Source organism: Pithys albifrons, chromosome 6 (assembly GCF_047495875.1).
Source record: "Pithys albifrons albifrons isolate INPA30051 chromosome 6, PitAlb_v1, whole genome shotgun sequence".
Taxonomy (NCBI): Eukaryota; Metazoa; Chordata; class Aves; order Passeriformes; family Thamnophilidae; genus Pithys; species Pithys albifrons.
This window is the reverse complement of record NC_092463.1, coordinates 16,458,397-16,480,593: the sequence shown is the minus strand read 5'-3', so window position 1 is coordinate 16,480,593 and position 22,197 is coordinate 16,458,397. Positions and strand designations below refer to the sequence as shown.

At 42.4% G+C, this 22,197-nt stretch overlaps 1 protein-coding gene across 2 annotated transcripts in view; it reads right to left on the bottom strand.

Moving 5' to 3' along the window:
* Positions 1 to 22,197, bottom strand: part of ITPK1 (inositol-tetrakisphosphate 1-kinase) — a 142,849-nt gene that overhangs the window by 98,692 nt on the left and 21,960 nt on the right. For both annotated transcript variants that reach the window (XM_071557635.1, XM_071557636.1), the window contains exon 3: positions 13,272 to 13,296. In XM_071557635.1, coding sequence (XP_071413736.1) covers positions 13,272 to 13,296 — 25 coding nt within the window. The remainder of the gene's footprint in view (positions 1 to 13,271; positions 13,297 to 22,197) is intronic.

The following is a 22,197-nucleotide window of genomic DNA, read 5'->3' as shown; positions in this document are numbered from 1 at the left end:
TATGTCATCATCCTCATGGCCAGGCTTCATGAACGAAGATTTGGGAAGGGCTCTCCCCAGGTGGGTGTGTCCTTCGAGCCTGCACAGTGGATTTTTTAGGTGAGGCACAGTGTGCACAGAACTGGCTCCACACCCTTTAACTCCTCAGGTTCATCTGCCACAGCTGAGCGAGCTCGGATGGTGACAGTGAAGTCCTCAGGACTAGAAGCTACAGTCCCCAGTACTCCCAGGAGGTCTCCCACCCAAGTACTGACCGGGGCTGACCTGGCTGAGCTTCCGAGATCTAACGGGATGCTTTCAACACGTTCCAGTGCTTTCACCTTCTGGGTGAGAAACCCTTCCCTGATATCCAACCTAAATCTACCCTGACTCAGCTTCAGTTCATTCCCTTGAGTCCTGTCACTGGTCATAAGAGTGAAGAGATCAGTGCCTGTCCCTCCTCTTCCTCTCACAAGGAAGTTGTAACTGCAATGAGATCTCCCCTCAGTCTCCTCTTCTCCAGGCTGAACAGACCAAGTGACCACAGCTGCTCCTCACACAGCTTCCCCTCAAGGCCCTTCACCGTCTTTGTTGCGCTCCCTTGGACACTCTCTAACAGCTTATTATCTTTCTTATACTGAGGTGCCTAAACTGCACACAATATTCCAGGTGAGGCTGTCCCAGTGCAGAGCAGAGCGGGACAATCCCCTCCCTCGACTGGCTGGCGATGCTGTGCCTGATGGCCCCCAGGTCAGGGTTGGCCCTCCTGGCTGCCAGGGCACTGCTGACTCAGATTCAACTTGTCAATCACCAGGACCCCCAGGTGCCTTTCTGCACTGAAGCTCAGAACTCATTTAAGTCAAGCAAGTTATCGATATCAATACATAATAACAAATGGCCTGAAATATGAAGACAATTTAGATCTGAACTTGTAATTCCAAGGGGAAAGGGAGACATAACCTAAACAAGAGAAAAACCCCACCACTCTCAGGAAAAGAAACATTGATTATTAGAAACAGCAGTGTTTAGAGATGTACAAAATGCTACACAGAGTGGTACAGTTAGAATAAGAGTCTAGATCTCAGATCCCTCCAGGGAACATTTATTCCTTAGCTATTACTTGGTGAAGCACTAATTAAGAAGATTTAACAGATTAAAGTGTGAGTTGCTTTAATATCAAACAGTTGCTTCTGTTTTAAATATTTGGGAAATGCTCCATTATAACAGCTGCAGATGTCCCATGACCATCTACAAAAGCAGAGAAAGTATCATTAGATCAAGACTACAAAAATGCAAGTAAAAACTGAAAAGCAAAGAATTTTACAAACAGTGCCCCTTCACAGCAACATGGAACTCTTCAGTGAGTGAGCTGCTTCGTTTTGCTTTAAATTGCTATTCACTTGCTGTTTCTGGGTGTTTCCTCATTGTTTTATGGTTCATCGTACTAGCATGAGCATGTCACTGTGCCATAGGCTGTTGCTAAGTGATCCTCTACAAACACACCAAGCTCTTGAGGTGAAATCATAAGCAATCCTAAGAGATTCAATAAATAAAATTGCAGCACATCAATCTTAAAATTCACAAGAAATTAAAATTCCCAATCATAAACAACTATGCCTGGTACTTCTGTCTACTGAAGATGAAGTAAACTCTGTTAGCTCCTCTTTTAAACATGATGGTATTACTGCACCAAAACTTGGCTACAGACAGACATAGCTGGACAGTAACAAATATGACCTTCAAGACAGCATTTCCATTGACAGATTATTTTTCATGCATGATTATGCAGCCCTTACACTGTGATTCCTTAAACAAAACTACAGCATAGCATTACTTCAAAATCACTTTTGCTGTCAGCACTCCAGCTTATTGTCCAGTCTTGGACAATAGTTATAACAAACAATGTTCAAAAACTGGGTATATTCAGCACTATGGAAAAGGCAAAGGCACTCAGATTCATTGATTTAAAAAGGACACATAAAAAATGTCACAGAGCCATGAGCTATAAAACCACCAACAGACCCCCTTTCCAGCTGTTAAGAAAAGTACAGGACACCTGAAAATAATCTCTGCTGACTCTGGACTACCAAAATTCCTGCAATGTGACCATGTCTTAGCAACCACATAAGAACAATTTTCAAGTTCAAGGGTAGTGGGCTGGCCACACCTGCCTTCTAAAAGAGCCTTTGGTTTGAGCCCAGTCCCTCCAAACTGAGCAAGATGCTGTAATGCTGGTGCTTTCCTGGAGTTTCACTGGGGCAACATGCAGTTAGGGCACCATATCTTCCATTCCTGTGTGTTGGTTGGCAGTGCAGAGACATGGCAAGCAAAGCCAGGAGCGTGGTGAAAGCAGGCCTTCTGAAAACACTGCTTAAACATTCCTGTCCTAGTTACAGCAGCCAGGACCAGTTTATCACTGTGTGGCTATAACCAAAACTGTGTATTCTACACCCTCTGAATAATTTCTCATGAGCTGTTAATAATGGATCATTTGCAGCAGATGCCCAGGGAACACCTGACACCTCAGGCTACAAGCTGGGCGTTAAAGAACCTTCGAGGCACAGGAATGTTTCTGTCTTCACACCAATGACTAAGCTGTGATAATTCCCCTCAGGGGAGGCATTAGCACCTTCACATCCGGCCTGAGGGGTCATGTCTGCTAATGGGCTATTAGGGACTGGCACAATAGGCAGTTGCAATGACCTAGACCATGAGACTCTAAAAATATCCCATGACTCACAGAGTAAATTACCCATCGTGAAACTCCCTGCCCTGGGGGAATGTACTGGGCATTACCAACTGAACCTGAGCATATATAATCTTTGGGGTTTGGGACTTCAGGTACCACTCATTGGATCTAGAGGAGATCCAGAACCTTGACAGGACTGCAAACATCACTCTTGACCAGACTGCAACTGTCACCTGCATCAACAGGTTTTCTTTTCCTTTTACTCTGTACTCAGGGGCCCACGTAGGGCTCAGCACAGGGCTAACAAACACCATTCTGTTTGAGCCCCAGAGTGCCAGGTTATACATCTGTTCTTTGTGGGTTAAACCAAATTTTTCCCTGTAACACTCTATTTATTGTAATCTTTGTAATCTCTCTTGAGTCAGGCTCCTTTCACCAGTTTACCTTTAAACTAGCACACTTCCTCATGGCTAAGACAGTCATTTACCATTTCAGAAAAAAGGACCTTGACAATGGAGAAGTTGAATAGATGGCTGGGAAAATGCAATTCCACTTGCCTTCTAACCTTCCACAACACTAATTACCCACTGACCAACAGAGTATCTTCTTTCCTTGCTTGTGCTACAATGAAGTTGAACCTACTTATACTAATACAGAAGTAAATATAATCACTGAGCTGCTGTGCAAAGGGCTGATTGCACTGAACTAGTACCAGGACATTACACCAACAAACTGTTCAAAGGCACTGTAAGGCCTGGACCAACCTGGACTGACTGAACATGCTGCAGTCCTCACAGCAGCACTGTCCTGGTCCCAGGAGTGCTGTACCTGCTCAGGCACAGCATGATCACATCTGTGTGGCACACAGTGCTCACAAAGCCAACACAGCTCTTGTGAGCATCCACTTCCACAGGCTCAGTCAAAGAGATACAGATTTTCAGAAGCGCAGAAAAAGTAGAGATGTGTCAATTTAATTGTACAGGCAGGTTGAAGAAGCTAAGAAGAGACTCAGCACAATCTCTAAGAAAACCACTTGTAGTATTTACCAAAAGAAAGCAGAGAAGTTGAGCATTCAACACACCTGTTAGGCAAGACTGACAACCAAGGTGTGCTTTTCTCACCCAGAAGGAACTGAAAGCAGTATGAGGACATGGCACTTTACTGGCAGGTGAAAGGTCCTCTGTCCAGTGCAGGATCATCATTGTTAGAAACCCACCAGCAACTCTAACTGCCCTTTTTGGCTGAGGTGGAAAAATGGTCAGGAGCAGGGACCAGTTGAAGGATCTGTCACCAGCAAGGAACAAGTGTTACATATCTATCTCCTTTTTAGTCACTGAGTTCCCTGATAACCAGACATTAAATCCTTGCATGGTATGTAAGTCATCACAGCAGGCTCACAAACATGTAATTTTCTTTGACTCAGCTTCAAACTGCTTTGTACTTGAAGTTAAAATGAAAAAAAGTTCCATTTCCCCCTTTATACCTGCTGTTCTTTCTTCAGCCACTTAAGGATGTTATCATACAGAAAAGAGTATTACAAAATAAGCTCATCTAGGTCACAGGAAAGAACACTTTCCAAGCTAATCTAAAGTACAAATGACCTCTCTGCAATCAACATAAATTCTCTACAGAATGCAGTTAGCTTGTTCTCTAATCTTTGCCATCAGTAAGTCCATGAACACGTTTAACACTAACTATGCCACTGAGGTTACAGGGCAGTGGGGTTGTGCAACGAGGCTTCTTGTACAATAAAACAATTTCAGATGCACTTAGACTTTTGAGTAAAGGGAGCTCTTGGCTCCAATCAACAATTTATGACAAAAACAAAGCTAAAATGCTTCTCAGATTGCAAAGTCAGACAAAAATTCCTCTACAATGGTTGTTTTCCTTACATTTCAGTCTTTTACAGTATTAGCTCAGTCCCAATGGCATCTTTTCCATCCCCTCTTGGGATGACTCTGTCAAAACACTGTAAATAACTTCTTTGCACTTTGGCCAAGTACCAGGAGGAGGAATGCTTTTTTGAAAAGAAGACCTTCGCTAACTACTGAAAGCCCATCTTACAACACACACTCAGGACGAGGACACTATGTATAAGTTACAATGTAAAACAACTTTAAATTAGACACAAATTTATTCAGGAAAGCACACCAACTCAGAAGGAAATGAGCCAACATAATTTACTGAAGCGATCTGAGTCCGAAAAAAATTATCAGTGAACTTGCCAAGCAAGACAATGAATTATCATAGATCCTAAAATAACAACCAAAAATCAGTGTAATGTAAGTCCACTGCTCAGCAATGCCAGAAGCAGTCTGTGGTTTGTACATAGGGGTAGATTCTGCTCTCCCATTCAGTACTGGTGTTGGGCCAGTTTTCAAAGGAGCAACAATCATGGTTTGATTTTTTTTATCGTGACTGAAATGTGACATACTGACTGCTTAGCTGACAGCACTGCCTAAGGATCCTACAGGTTGACAAGCAAACTTTTACCAAAGTACAGGCTTTCATTCACCTGCATTATGAGACATAATTAATTCTTTTGACTCCTTTACAAAAAGAACCCTAGCATAAGGGAAGAACCTTTAAAGTAAAATGGTCACAAATGGTGATGCTGGAGTCCAATCTGGATACTGAAGGCAGGCTTGCATTTGATTTCTTTTTAATGTATGGCTGAGTCACAGAAAGCACACCTGGATATAGAGCCTTCTAGGAACAAAATCACTGTGCTCCACAGGTGGGTGAGCAGGGGGGGAAGCAGCAGAGCACAGGCTGTGACTACCATGAACCAAACTGCTTCACAAAACTGCACAAACAAAGCTCGACAGCTTTCATGGTTCCTCTGGCTTTGGGATTTAAACAGATTAATTACTACATCAGCAGCACACAGTTTTTAAATATACTCAGAGTTTCTTCCCTGGTATGAATCTGAGTAACACAGATATTCACAGGAACCTGCCAGAGGAGGTTTCTCTCCCGGCTCCCCCCAGCCTATGAAAGAAAGTTAACTCTTGCTGTCAACCACCTTCTCTTTGAAAAAAGCTTTCCAAAACCAGGGGCTCAGCTTTCACCACTTGCAAAGGGACTGCTTAGGGCAGATGATGCCCATACGTATCCAATGACAATTTTGATCCATTTATTAACCGTGGTTGGCCCACCATTACTCCTGGCATAGCCATCAGAGAACCACATTACTCTAACACAGAAAGCTCAGCAGCAGTCTCCTTCATGACAAGCTGTATGAGGGAAGACGGATGAAAAAAATAATAACAATTTAAAAGAATAACATACCACAGCTCTCAAGTTTTCAGTAAATCTGACCTTATGTTAAAGAAACATGTATTTTTGGTTAAACCATTTCTACCTCATTTTGGAGAAACTATGCTAATAATCATCTAATTTTCTCCTGGTGCTTGCCTGTCTTCCACAAACTGAAATCCTAGATTCAACAATTTCCACCCTACACTACTAATTGCACTGCTTTTGGGGCCAGTACAAAATTACCTTTATCAGTAAACATTACCAAAAAATAGAGAGTGATAAAAATTAACCGTCAGAAGATCCATAAGTGTTTTCCATCAAGGCCAATACTACAGATGTTGCAAAATAAAAACCAAAAGCATAGAAAACATCTACAGCATGTGCAGAAACCCATTCTGTCCAATCTGTCTATGCTTAGACATATAGCGAAGAGCTGTATGCAAACACTGTTGCAAAAAGATATTAAAATAAAAATAAGGTGTATTGCTTTCCAGAAATGCAGAGTTAAAGAGAATATTGAATACTCATTCTAGCAAGACATCATCCTTAAAACACAGTCCCCTTGGAGAGGAAAAAAAAAGGGTTGGGGGAGAAGTTCAGTTGTTCTAATTATGTTGAAGCCATTCTTCTGTGTTCTGCCATTATCACCATGAAGAGAATCAGGCGCAGGAAAACATTTCCAGGTTTCTCTGTGTTTGATTGTGCACTGTTTTATACAGAGGCAGCTGAAGTGCATGTGCTAAAGAGTTTCTCTAACTTATGGCTGAAGACAAAACACTGGAAAACCTGAGAAAGTTTGGGGCCTAATGTCTTTAAGCATCAGGTTTTATTGGAGCGATTCAATCTTGCAACATATGTTTCTCTCCTTTAATTGTGCAGTGCCAGAAGAGCAAACAAGCATGCAACATCTCCAGATACAATTATCTCAGGTCACAGATCAAAGGAGTAAGTAACTCTTGCAGAAGCTGGAGAAAAGAACTGTCAACATATACTGAAAATACTTCCCCAAGTTCCACCGATGTTCAGCGGAGTCCTGCTAAAGTTCAGACCTACCAGGACCCTGAGGAAGGCAGACACACAATTAGCCTCCTTTACTGTTCTGATGATATCCTCTCTCTATAAAGCTTCTATCTGAAGCAACCAAGTCTGAGCTATGGTGGCTACGTGAGTCACTGCTCCCCCAAAAAATCTCTATGGAACAAAATTCCAGGACTGAAGACAAGGTTACAGCTGCTGTCACAGGAATGAGCTTGCAACTCTGCCTGAGCAGAGAACTACAGGATTTCACTCTCCAAAGACACACAGGACGGGACATTCATCCGGGAGAGGACCAGGGTCAGAGAGAGTCACCCTTGTCATGGTATCGTATTAATTCCCTATCCTTCCTACTCCAAGAAAAAACTTCAGAAAAGGTCAAAAGAGCTACATGCATATTTGTATTTCAACACTGACTTTGCAGTTTCAGCAAAACTGCAAATGAGACAGGTTGGTTTTCAAATAAGATATTTCCTGACTCACATGTCTCCAAACACACCCCCATGCCCTGTTTTGATACTGTATCACAACATCTGCAACCAGTGAGACAAATAATCCTATTGTTTAATGCAGACCTAAATTAAAGCCAGGTCTTTGTTGGCCCATAGGCACCACTGCAATAGTCATGATTTATAAAAGCCATGTCTAATTGTCATTTTGTGCAAAGACTGGCACTGTCTGCTCCAAAGAGGCAAATTGAGAGTTTTACACCCCAGCATCTTTGTGAGGGTCTTATTTTTATCCATACTGTTTCTTGAAAAGGCATTTATGAAGCTTTGTAATTCACAGAAGTATCCAGGAAGACATACACTGATGAGAGAAAGAATATCATACACAGCAATCTTAAGAAATTAACGGCCCTGTTTTCCTTCACACACTCATCTTACTCTAAGTCTCTCCACTCAGATATCTCAAAGCAACTAAAATCATATTCCACTATATGGAATATTGCCTACATTAGGAAATAGAGGCAGAATTTGCTAAGGGACTTGCCTAAAGTGCCTGCACTAACTCACAAAGTGAGGCAACTCCACACTGCAATTTCAGTCCCATTACAGCCACCAAAATCTTTGGCAGAGGTCCCACAGGGACTGGATTTTCACCCAGGACTTCCCAACTCCCAGCCTTTAGCACTGTTAGGAATCACTGCCTCATCACTACATACCTGGGAGTCAAAGGGACTGTGCAGAGCCAACTCCATGGGCCAAAGCAGTACAAGCTCAAACCTGACAGCCATTCATTACATGTTAGTTACAGATTTCTAAATTTTAGTAACGTTTTCACTCACCCAGGAGACTTCTCCAAATGCAGAGCCTGCCTACACCTCTCCTAGACCCCTGGGATTCATCATCAAAAGAAAGCAGTCAAACCAGTCAGTAAAAGACTCTCTGAGACATGAGAATTTCTTCATTGTTCTCTCCTTGACTCACCAAGAGAAAAAACAAATCTAAATGCATTTTGAGTTGTTTGGCTTACTCTGTCTAATTTTTAAGAATAAGTATTTATTTATTTAATCTGCTTAATCCACATGGTAGAAACGTTCTGTAGTTTTGTCTTTCTTCCTTGCCCCAACAGATGTGTGTTTATTCTTCCTTCCCAATGAACCTGAAAGGCCCATGCTGTACCTTACTGACCAGCCTACTGATGCAGTATAAAGCATTGTGTCAAAATCATCCCTCCCTGCACTGGAACCTCTGCTTCATTCCTGCTGGACCATGTTGCTTCTGAGCTACCAAGGCATCACACAGAAGGATATCACCTACTGAGAAGGACCAGAGGAAGGATTCTGCCTGGGATTTGTTCTTCCACAGTCCTGCTATTTCTGGGTTTGAAACTGAGATTAATGTACTTATTTGGAAGATGCCACTTTGTGTGCTTAGCACACTCTGGTATAACACTGATACTAAGAAGTACCAGAATCTTTCCAAGATTTTAACCAGCAACCCCTCACCTTGAAGCATGTGCAAAGTATCTAACACAAGCCAAACTGGGGAGGGCTGGAGGGCTTCTACAGCATTATTTCCAAAAATGCACTGAAGGCAAGGCATGCTGCCATTCTCAGGAGAATGTACACTTTACTGAGGGCCTGGCAAGCATGTAAAAATAAACTTTCTTCTCCTAGTAGTAGAGAGCCAACTCTCCAACATCTCAACAAACCTGCTTGCTTTGGAAGCTTTCCAGTCACATCTTTCTGTATATGCTATTGGATATATATTTTATAAGCTCCTTTTCTCAGTTAGAACATTGCTGTTTCAATCTTATTCCATTAATACTTCATGTGAAAATAAACCTCTCCTTATTTCAAGAAAACAACAGTTCCCTGGCAACAAACAGTGGAAACTGTTGTCATTAGTATTTAACTTTGATTGAAGAATTAAAAAGTGTGGAGGGGACCCTCAATTCTCCTTTGGAGACTTCAAGAAAACCCATGGCCCAAAGAATAGTTTTCTTCTCCAAAGAGCAAGATTTCAAATATTTCAATTTCCAGAGAATTGGGGGAGAAAAGGAAAAACAAAACAGCAGCTAAAACCATTGTAACTACTACAATCAGTTGTTCCACCTTGGCAAACATGTTGTCCTCCATATCCCATTGCTATTAAAAAGTGTGCAGTTTGAAATACAATGACTAATGCCAATTTTATAGCCAACTGACTAGAACATCTTTCTAAGAGCTTTAGTGTTCAGTCGAACCAAAAATACGCACCAAAAATAGGAAATCTTCACTATTTTAGCATTAAAAAATGTGAGCAAGAGCTCTAGGAAAGCTTGGGCATGGATCAGCTTGAAACAGCTTTGCAGTCGCGAGAAATACGAAGGCTCCAAACTTTGTCACACAAAGACTGATCTGGCAATTTGTCAGAAGCCAAAGGGCTGCAGCTAATTATTCTGGTTTTGCATAGCTTGTGAAACAAAAATAAATCCATGCCCCCATCAGAGGAACTTGTGATGATTTCCACTTCACTGCACGTGTTTTCAATCTTACATTCTTCAAACTAAGCCAAACAGATTTTTTCCTGAAAAACAAGGTAGATGGAGATGTTCCCACTCTCTCTTGCCAGCCTACAAAGTCGCATGAAACTGGATACTTCACTGGCTAAAGGAAAACTGACAATTTTCAGTCCTAAATTTGGCCCTCCACTAATTTGGGGGACAGAGAGGATGGGAATTGAGCAACAGCTTTACCTTTTGGACACTACACAAAACCATCCTTTGCTAGATTTCATTATAGAAAATAGCTTTTTAATAGCAAATGTCTCACCATGAATCCACTGCATAACTCCATAGGCAGCCTTTCTCTTGAAACAGTGATGAAAGAATTCATTAAGAAATGCTTGAATTTAAGTGTTTTCTGGCAAGTCACCCCACTGCCAGTGCAATAGCTGCTCTGCCTCAGCCTTGCCAGCTACTGCCTGCCTAGCAACTGCCTGCAGGCCGTGGCAGATGGGCTTTGGTCATGTTTGCAACCTGTTCAGAGCATCTCCACCCTTCCTCTGGCCACCAGTTCAGGCCACTCCAGCTGAACAGGCAGCTGAGAAGGATGTAAAGAGCTGGTAAGAAAGGAGAAGCTACGTATGGGCACTGGAAGTGCAAGAGCATTACATTCAGAACACTTTAAATGCAGCCAGAAGATGAACCACAGATGAACTGGTGCTGTCTTTCACTGGAATAGAGACAGCAACACGAGGTCCGATGACCACCTTCAGTTGCTCTTCCCTTCCCTTCAGGGCCACACAACTGCATGAGCTCGTGGCTCCACACCCCTTCCAAGACAGCTGGAGCTGAAATTCCTGCTGCACAGGTTTACAGCACAGCTCCCAACCGCACCAGGTCTGGTACTGCAACAGGTTCCCAAGAGGAAATGGGACACATCCTTCAGTCTTCCCTCCTGCAAAACTGGAACAAGAGTGCTTCCTTACCTTATGGGGTATGCCACAATTAGCTTTAAGAAAGTAAAATAGAAGAATTTAATCTGTCTAGGTAGAGGACCATCCTAAATCCTCACTGTAGGAAGGAAACAGAAGTCACACAGGTGCGTGTTTGAAGATTTCCAAGACTTCTTTTAGTAGAAAATCCTTTCCTGCTCCTTTGGAAAAGAGTAATCTGATGTCTGTTCACAGAAGTCAGCACATACCAGTCCATCGTGCTTTGCCCTTCAGACATCAGTAACTAAACCTTACTTTCCAACTCACTAATTATTGCTGGAACACAAGACTATATTCAGAAAGATTCAGAATTTATATAAAGAAGCAATTAGGTATACATGCTGTGTATTCTTATGTTTTGATTTACTTGCCTATTGTCAGGTCCAAGAGCTGGTTTCTCTCTAACAGCATAGGTTCTTTAAAAGAGGAGAAGGGGGAAAAAAAATCAAAGAAATGCTGCTGCTTGACACAGGAAGACAGTATTCCCTCTGTCAAATAAACTCTGTCCACCAGCTTGGCACCAGGACCACCCTCCACCTAGAAGGAGGGTTAGTGGGATGGATCAGGCCATATGACTCAAGCAAAGGTTTCTAGTAATAAGGGATGAAAAAAGAGCCCATTTTGATACATTCCCCACTGGCTGAAGTGCATGCATCAAGATCTATGAAGCAACACACAAGTGATAAGCAAGGGATGATCACACACATCCACCCAGCCTGTTCTGGTATAGCAGCAGGCACCAGGGTTCAAGGTATGCCTGCAGGGCACAAATGCCCAGTAGAGGTTAGTCTGATATCTCAACCATGCTGTGATATTTGAGATCATAAACCATTTTTACAGGGACAAAGTCTTGTCTAGTTCCGTCCAAATATTTCCCAAAACACTCTTCCAATAAAGAAATACTTTCTAACAATTTTGCATCTATCTGATGGCTAGCCATTAAGCTACACAAACATTGGACAACTAAGAGGGAACCCATGGAACAAGGCAACTTTAATCCACAAGGTAAAATGGAATTTGCCCTCTGCTCACCTAACTGGTGCATTATTGAATTTATCTCACACAAGCCCCTTCCTGCTGAAATGTAAAGTGCAGGTGCAAAGCATATATAACAAATGTAGGCATTGGACTGTAACAGACTGGGGGATCATTCAAATAATAGTGTCCCCTCAACACTGACACAAATATAGGCCAGCTTCCTCCCTGTACTCCTGGTGAAGCTGTGCTTTGCCAAGACTGGTTTGTTTTTATCAATCTGGCAATGTCATTATCACAGCTAATGAAAGACGCTGGTCCTTCACTCCGAGCAACAGGAGGCACAAGCAAGGAAGATGGTGGTGTAGTGGTGAAAGGATAAATGCAGTCAGTGAAGTATTTGCACTTTGTCCTTCTAATACCATGCAGTTCTCAGACAACCACTCATACCTGAAAGCCCAACTCTGCATTTTAACCAGCAATGAGAATTTTTAAGCCTTTTCTGAGAGTGGATTCTTTAAAATAACATGGCCTGATTTTTCAATTTATTTCTTGTTGAGTGCTTTTCTCCTGCTCCCTGCTGGTGTTGAGAAGCACCTTTCACATGGATTTAAGAGCAACCTCAATTATCAGTGGCTGATGCATCATTTTTCTCCTTTCTCCCCTGTCCTCTCTACTGAGGCAGTTTCATCTCTGCTACCAAGGACCTCACTGACCACCTTACAGTTCAAAAAGAGCATTAGGTAAGTATCAGCAAGAGTGAAAACTATGGCATACAGCTCTTCTAGGTACACAAAATAAGCCAGAAGGAAAGAGCATGCTCCCTCTTCATCCTTTAGGGCTACAGTGCTCTATGTTACAGCTGGCACAGTAACGTAATCCTTGCCCAAGCTGACACCTTCCTTTAAGTAACATCATGTGTGAAATATGACCATTCAGACCTGGGAAAGAACAAAGGTAGCCAACACCCTGAACTGATCTGTAGATGGCCTGAACTTGAAGGCACTTGAGTATCATTTCTCTGCTCACTGAATTACAAGAACATTCCTTCTGCCACAGTTTTTTTTTCAAAGGGCAGCTCCTGTTTCTGTTAAGGCTGACTGCCTGTGAATGCAATTAACAGAGTAACTCACCTAATCAACTACCAGAGCTTATTAACTGACAGACATAAGAAAAGCCTATCCCCATTCCCACATACACCAGGGCACCTCTTAAACTAGATAGCACGTGGACTTAACACATGCTTCATAAAAAGAGAATCCTCTTTTTCCAAAAACAGTTATCTGTTACAGAGAACTGAGTGGAAAAGAAAGAAAAATCATTAAGCCCAGGTCATGTTGACATCTCAATGACAGCATTTAAAAACCAGTAAATTTTCCTTACAAGAAAAAAAAAAAGGTTTAACTCACCTGTACTACTTCTACTCCTCTTTTCCTGAAAAAAAAAAAGTAAAGATTAGCGTTGGAAACACAAGGAAAAAGTAAAAACAAAGTAATAAAAAAGGGTTGCTTCATACTACAATGCAAACAACAAAAATCTGCACTAATAAATAATCTGATTCAAATTCAGAAAGCAGTTGTTCAGTTTCATTCCCTGCCTAGGAAGCACTTTGGCAACTTCTGAATTGTGATCTCAGAAGTGACCCAAGATGCATACCAAGCAGCTGGGACTGATGGGGCTGCCAGGTGAGTGCAGGTAGGAAGTGGCTGATACTGGGGAAGGAGCATCTCAGTTTCAAATAGACCTAGTCTGCTTTTTATTTCCCATTTGCCCTCAGAATGTGCAAATTGCACCACAGCCCATCCCACATGCTTGACAGATCTTTTATTTTGATCCAAATATATGCGTATAAATGTCAGGGAGAAAGAACACAGCACTTTGCAGCCATTTATCCTCTTATTTACAACCTTGTTCTACCCTCATCATCTTGATACACAGGATGGGTTTCAGTGCAAAGACCTGTAGTCAGTCTGACTCCTGCAGAAGCAGAGTTCAAACACTTGGGGTTTGTCAGAAAGGTACAAGCCTCTGGCCATATGGAGAACAGTTCCAGTGATCCTGAATCACCAGGGATAACAGACTGGAGAGGCCTATTAATTATACAACAAAATGCTGAGAACTGCGAATTTGGGCAGATCTGTAGAGTTGTCTGCTCTGCTGGTATGAGAATTGAGATACAGGTACATCAGCCAGACAATGCTCAGTCACAACCTTTGACAAGTTATCAAGCAAAACAAACCATTTCTGGACTAGTCTTAAGAGCAGAACTGAATCCCTGGCACAATGCCCAGCCATCCCAGCATGCTCTCCTCCCAATATATGCAGGCTATTTAAATATGTTAGAACATTCTCCTCACTTTGAAGACAGGAAATTTAACTTCAAAATCAAAAGCCTGAGCAAGTACAAGACAGGAATCTTTCTTCCTTGTTCCCACTAGCCCTGTATGTGAAAACCAAAGACCCTTCTGGGGAGGTCAGAGAACAGGACCACCTAACTCTGCCCTCAATGCTTCTCTATCTAAGACCGTCTGTGTTGTTGTCCACAGTCACAAATGCTGCACACTGCTGAATACACAATGGCTCCCCCAGTTTTCCTCCCAGTACAGTAGTCCTTTCTTCTGGGAGGCCATTACAAAGATGCCCAAAGGGACAGGCGATCAATCAGCATCTATGACACAAATTGCTCCCTCTTCCACTTTACCAGTCTGGAGTTTCTCTGGCCTAGAAGCAGCATTCAATGCAGAGAGACAGGAGAGAGCTTGTTGCTGCTCAGCAAGGAAATTAAAAAGAAAATGAAACCAAGCACCTCTTGCAAAGAATTTCAAAGCCCTCTTGCAGATAACAGTGGCTGTTAAGTGGTGCGTGATTAATATATTGCCATTATGGTGTGGGAAGCTTGCTGCAGATCATCACCTGAGGCTGGCCAGATGCATTCCAACTGGGTGGTGAGAAAAAAAAAAGAATCTTGTAGAGAAATACTTAATAGTGAAATTGTTGAAACCATCATTTTCACAGAGATAAGTGAGTAAAATAAAAATGAGGTGGGGAATGCTGTTTTGTAAATTAGGGCTGCAGCCTACTCAGAAGTATTCTAAGTATTGTAAGCTAAAACTTAATATAACCAAACCAGCTACATTTTTCCTGTGTCTGCCCTGGAATAAACAGAACTCAGAACTGCCATTGAAATACACCAGGCTTCAGACAGGTCTGCTTCAGAGTCCCTGGAAAAACAGCTGATGACAAAAGCTGCATTTCTTATCATGGCTGCACACACAATGAATAATCTTTATTCTACTTTGAAGCAAAAAAAAACCCTTGTGAGCTGGGTGCCAAACCCACGTGAGAGAGAGTCACTCCAAAGGATTCTGTAATCACCCCAAAATGGACTTTCTGAAACCAACTGTACTGCCCCAGCAGAAGGGAAGAAGCCAGACCAGCACACAGGCAGAGAGAGAAGGGGTGCCTGCTCTTAAGTATGATGTCACACGTGCTTTAAAAGGTACAGGAAGGAGGAAGCAATTACCAAGGCTGGCTTGGTCTTCCCCTTTTTCATAGGGGGTCAGGATGTCCTTTTGGTTACCTGAAATATGAGAACTTTTTCTATTTAAACCCAGGGGACCAGAAACCATAGCAGCATGCATATTTTGAGCATCAGTTAATTTGGGAAAAAATCCTCTACCAAAATAGCATTACTTGAAAATAAGTTATTTTAAAACCTAGAAGTATCCAAACAACCAGGATGTCAAACAACCACGCACCTCAGTTCTGGCATTAGCTGATTCTCAGCCTGGAAGATTTCCTAAACCAGCCACTCCAGGCTTTCCAGCCAGGCAGTCACAGCTGCAGGCTCAGGGCAGCAAGACATCCCTTATGCAACCAAGCATGCAACACCATCTAACCACACTAACTGCCTTACATCACCTGCAAAAGGGCTTTGGGTCAGGCACAGAAAGAAAGCTCATCCTACACACAAGAAACTCTAGGACCTTCAGAAAAAGAGTAAACAGAGAGAACAAAGCAGACTGTGGGCCACAAGCAATTATTGCCCAACAAGGCGCTGCCTGTGCAGGACATTCAATGGAGACAAGACAGTTGCTGAAACAACTGCTTTGGGAGTCTCACAGACCCACGGACCAACCACCACTTCTTCCTATTGTGCTTTAGAAAGACAGTAAGAAAAGTCATCCTACAGACCTGGTGCATGTTCTTTTGGGCTGTTTCTTTAACAGAGAACAGTCAGGGCATGGCAGACAGGACAGGATGGGATGACTGTTTCACTTGGTGTACTGACCATCTGGGCGGTCCCGTGGTGTAATGGATAGCACTCTGGACTCTGAATCCCAAGGTCCTGAGTTCGAGACTCGGGGGGACCGTCCCCTGGCAGTTCAATGCCTCCCTGCCATCCCATCCCATCTCGGATGCTCAGCAGGGTCAGCCCCGGTTAGTACCGAGGACTTCACTGTCACCATCCAAGCTCGCTCGGCCGTGGCAAATGGACCTTAGGACTTAAACGGTGGGACCAGTTCTGTGCAGATGTGCTTCACCTAAAAAATCCCCTGCGCAGGCTGGAAGGGCACACCCACGTGGGGAGAGCCCTTCTCAAATCTTCGTTCACGAAGTTTTGCCATACATACTGACCACTCATCTTGTGTCCCTCATGGTCTTGTCCATGACCCTTCCTTCTTCCCATGTAATTTGAAACTGAGCCACTGCCTACCAGGAGAAGGGCTCTCATTCCCAGCTGGCCTGGCTGCCTCCTGACATTGGCAATGGCTATACAAAAGGCAACAGACTATACAAATCTCACAGCAAATCTCTCCTTCTAAGGAGAAAAGAAAGATTGTTATTAGCTGTATTTCCAAAGAGGCAACACAGCTATGTCAAAGAGAGACTGTGTCTGCCCACTTTCATTGAACAGATATTTGAAAAATGGTCAGTTCTAAACCATATTCCCAAAGGTCACTACTTATAAAATACATTTTGTTCCAAATATCCTCTAGACTGGGGTCTTGTACTCCAATCATCAGCCCAGAAAAAATAAATATTAGCAAATGCTAGAAAATCCTTCAGAAAAATGAGAAGGAAGGAAGGGAAAAAGTGAATGGGATAAAACTAAACACCTAACTTACAGTGAAGCTTCAGTGTCTTCAAATGCCATTGTATGCCTAAAGCTATGGAAACCTATACAGGACCAGCACAAATTACTGACTGGTCCATTGTGTGTTCCCTTCTTTCAGCTCTGCTGAATCACACACTGGCAAGATTGACAGGAAATCCAGAAACAAGTAACTGCTGCATTAGCCTGCAATACCAAATAAACCTAGGATCTTGTTATGGCTTACCAGCTCTATACCTGAAACCCGTGAACAGCTCTACTGGAAAGTGCAAGCCCCACCATATGCAACAGCAAATAAAATAATTAACATGCAAGTTGACTTCATGTTTAAATTGGAATGATGTGTGCATTTAGAGAAGAATTCAATATCAAGTTACTAAAAGGACATTAATTGGTGTCTTGAAATCAATGTTTTACCACAGCCTCAAACTATGTAGAATAGCTGGTTTCCGGGCTTGGGGTTTTTTAAAATCCAAAGTAAACAGTTTGGACTAATTCCCCACAGCATTGAGGACCTGAGCATTATACTGAATGACAGTTAAAAGAGAAAATGATGAGTGAGTTATATATCATAGTCATGGTTAAATTAAGCAACTTATCTTTGCTGCCTGCTCTGAGTGACAGACTGAAAAATGCCAAATGGAATTTAAAATTTCAAAAGGCAATCTTTGTATCTGTTTTAATACTGTAAGAAGTTATTAGTGCATGCAGTGAAGTTCATTTTCTCAGACATAAGAATGTTTCACTTCAAAAATTTCCCGAGTAAAGAAGTGGCAAATAATAATAATTTATTGCTTTGATAGAAAAAGAAAAAAAGCATTTTCACAGAAAAGCAATACATGGGCATCAAAGGGAGCTTTTTATAAATATTAATGCATCAGAGCAAAACCTGCAGCCACTAAGACTTTCTACCACACTGAATTATCAGACACAGAGAAAGGCACAGGGCAAGCAATACCTGCAAAGCATGAAAACCTGCCAGTACTGGCCAGCCACAACCTTCTTTCTCCTCCTGGCACAAAGGCAGGCTCAGCTCAATTAGCTTAGCTATTCCATCAGCAGAATACTCTGTATTTCTGTTATTAAATAACTGTGACAATCCTTGCTTCTATCCATTTTAATCACTGATGAGCTCCACCTTACTGTCTAACAGAGAAGAAACCAAGCGGCAACTCCACCACTGGGGTGCTCACTGTCCCAGGCCCCGGCGCGCAGCCACAGCCACCGGTGCACAGGGAGGGGAGTTACCTCAGGGCATCTGAGGCACAGCAAGACTCAGCTGGAACAGGGGGACTTCTAGTGGGTTGGCTTTTGGCACACAGATTATTAAGCAATTATTACCAATCTGTATCCAACTATGCTTACTCGTCAGCAAGCTTTAGCCCAGTAATCAGTATTTTGAAAAGATTCCTGACTGAAATGGATCGAAAGCTGGCATTTGGGGGAGGGAGTTCTCAGTTTGTCACCTATCACAGCTCCAAAGAAGGGAAATAGACTATACCTTTACAATCCAGTAGGAACAGATAACATAGTATTGGGGAGAAAACATCTCTCTTAAAACTCTAAGAGCTGAAAAAAACCCAAGACTTTGGGCTGCCTCAGAAGACCGCTCAAGTAGGATAAAACCTCACAGAGGGTAGCCATGTTCGTGCACTTCTTCCTTGTTTTTATTAACAGGGAATGGTCCCAGCAATAGAAGCCCTCATATATCTGACACTACAACAACGTAAGTGATTTTCACACCACCACCCCATTCACATGTGACATTTAGTAGAACCATCTGCTCTTCACCTCTTCAAAGCATTATACCATCCCATTTACAGTCATTAAAAATGATGCTTAAGAGTGCTGTATCAGAACAAAGTGCCCTGAAAGTGACTAGAAAATGAGAGGATCTTGGTAGAGCAGCAGCATCATGACTCTGGTATTCACCTGCAGTGCTATGAATTCCCACTAAAACAAGCATTCACCAGCATCTCACAGCAAAAATCCAGCCAGAAACCCACTAACCCCTTATCCCACAAGAGCAACAGCAAAGTTAAGCATCTACACTCAGAGTTCAAGCAGAAGGGAGGGAAAAGCCATGAAAGAAAAAAACCAGACACTGCAAGCAGTAACTAGAGGAAACAAATTGCCTATAGTCACTAAATATTAAGACAGAGTTTCCGTAATGGTTTAATGAAATATTATGGGGCTACTAATTTCAGCATTAAACAAACAGTGCAGAAATAAAATCTGTGTATCCCAAGTTATAAAATCCATGAAGTCAGTAAATACAAGCTCAAAAGGATCTGTTTTCTTTTTAAGCTAGGCATTTAAGATGGATCAGTGCTGCTGAGCTCTGCCAGAGTCTTTTCTTGGAACTAGTGACCCCAGGTTCTGAGAGCCCGTACTTGCTGCTTTCCCAGCAGGGACACAAAACCTTTACCCACAGTCTTTTGAGAGAAAAAAAACTGAAGAATAATCAGTGGGAAGAAAGAATGATTAACAGCTGCACAGAAAAATTATTAAAGGCAGTAAGTTATTAATCCTACCAGACGTTCAGAGATGTATTTAATACCTCATGACAATTACAAGCAATTGGGCAGGGTTCAACCTTCAGCCATAGGCTTACACCACCAGACATTATCAGATCCAGTTCCCAGCTATGGCAAACAGCCACACCACGTGATCTCTTTATAGCCTTATTAAAAACCAGCTTCAAACCAAGCTGTTTTGGCACTGTATCTTCCATTACAAGACATTAATTTCCCAAAGGTCGGAGTTGTTCAAATTTGCAGGCTAAATTGTTCCAGCATCATCCTTTGGCTTCAATAAACTGCTTGTTTCCCTGCAAGAGCACACACATCCTCTCTGGTCCCTGTTCCCTTTGTCTCCCCATGATTCCAGCCACCCAATGTTATAACGACCCTCTGCAAAAAGCAAATGCATGACCCATCCCTTTCAAAAGTCCAAGGTCACAAGGCACCAGTGATGACCGAAAGAGACCTGAGAAGAGGCAGCAGAATCACAGGGCAGATCAAGATAACATCCCTTCTCTACAGATAAGGTATTTATCTTATATATATAAAATTCTCACTGTAGAAGCTACTGGAGGCTTCAAGAAACATGACCATGGTGAGATGGTTCCTATGACTGAAGAATTGGAACGGGAGGATACCAGCTCTTTATGAAGGACAGGCTGGGGAGACAAGGAGAGGGTATCACCCTCAATGGTGTCAGTGACCAGCTGGAGTGCATGGAGCTCTGCCTGGGAATGGATTAGGAACTGACTGAGAGCTTACAGGCCAAGACTAAAGGGAGGGGAGGACAGGTGACATTACAGTGGTAGTCTGACACAGGCCCCCTGGACCAGGAAGACCAAGCAATGAGGCCCTGTACAGACAAGCAGGAGCAGCCTCCCATTCACAAGTCCTATTCCTCATGGGGGACTTCCCAGCAAGATCTCCATGGGGCAGAAACTTTACTAAGATATGGAAAATATGGAGGTCATTGGTAACAGCCAGAAAATTGCATCTGAAAAATTTGGTGGCTAAAGAAAGAGTAACTGAAACCACCAACCTGGATTTGTGCAAAGCATTTGATACTGTCCCACATGACATCTTTGTATCTAAACCTGAGATGTGTCTTGATGTTCTGAGAATGAGCTTCAGCTGCTCCATCCTCACTGGATGTGCAGCATTCAAAGTGATCTCAAAGACCACCAGGTCAGCAAGACGAGGCTCTGCTGGGCCCCAGGTTGGTTCTGCAGGTCTCCTGCACACCACAAGAGAAAACCAACACACATCTCCACTCTGCTAGAACCAAGGGGTATAGAGAAAAAAACATGCCTGTCAAGCCAGCTTTCATCTAGAAATGGCTTTTAATCCACTAACCCTTAAACCAAATGCTGTACACCCACTTTAGCTTTCCAAGACTTTGGCAAACAGCCTTGAATAAACCTTTTGGGAGTTTTTATAGAGGCCAGACACCCACTGAGACATGCATGAGAAATGTGTAATACACAAAATGGTTTTTCACTTCTTGGATCTCTAAAAGAGATTGGGCATTTTTTTGGCAGAAATTAGAGACGTATTTAAGTTCAGCAACTTGCCATGCAAAAATGAGTTTATTCATCTCCAGCCAAACTTCAAGTAAGATATATAGGTGTCTGGGGCTTTTTCCTTTGTGCAAAGCTTCATTATACAAACAAGAGAAACTTAACATGTCTGGTCCCTGAAGAAACCCATTTGCAACTCTTTTTTCCCCTCTCTATAAGGGGTTGGTCCTTATGTCTTGGCACTGTACTAGTCAGACACCGAGCCTCCCTCAAGTTTCATCACCTTTGAGAACACTTGTGATTTCTTGTCTCCTACAGTCACCAAGCGACCACTCTATGCATGCACAAAGAACATATTTTCATATTCATTTATGGAACCAAACACAGATTCATGGACATAACCAACAACAGGAGTCTATGCAGGGAAGTCACTGTGCCCAGATACAGACTCTGGTACAGATAGCAATCAGGTTAAAAAGACATCCATGTAAAGGTTTAGCTTAAAATAAGACATTCCTGGAAATACTTTCCCCTCAAACTCTGCATCAGTTTACATAATTCATCCAGTCAGTTCCTGCTTTATTTGCTCCCTTTGAGACACATTTCAAACTTCAGCCTCTACAAATGTAGCTGTTACTGTAAAGAGGACTGGCTGGTTAAGACTCAAATAAAAAGCTGGTTAAAAGCGGTTCAGGATCATCTGAAGCCGGATTTCACCTTTATTGCACTATGCAGCTCCCCCCAAAGACTGTATCAATCATGTAAATGGAAAACAGAGAAGCACTTGGAATCTAAAAAGTGCAATTCTGCAGCATAGTACTCTTATTTGAGAGGGAAAATATGTTCAGTAGAAAATACACAGTACAAATTAAAGAAATGTGAATTGGATTGCTTTTCTCCATTTGAACAGATGCAGACATCGATATCAATAATGGGGATTTCCTTCCCCTGCAACCAATTCTTCTGCTGTAGTTTACATCAACATAGATCAAAGACAAATGATTTTACTTTATTTGGAAGCCTCATTAGAGAGGCCTGCAACAAAGTGAAAGCTTGACTTCCAACAAGTGATGATCATACTGTTTGAAAATATTCCATTTATTGTCATGTGGCCAACTTCCCTGAGAAGCAACAGTGCAGGGTGTTTGACAGTGCTACAGTGAATTATCTTGGTGATCTA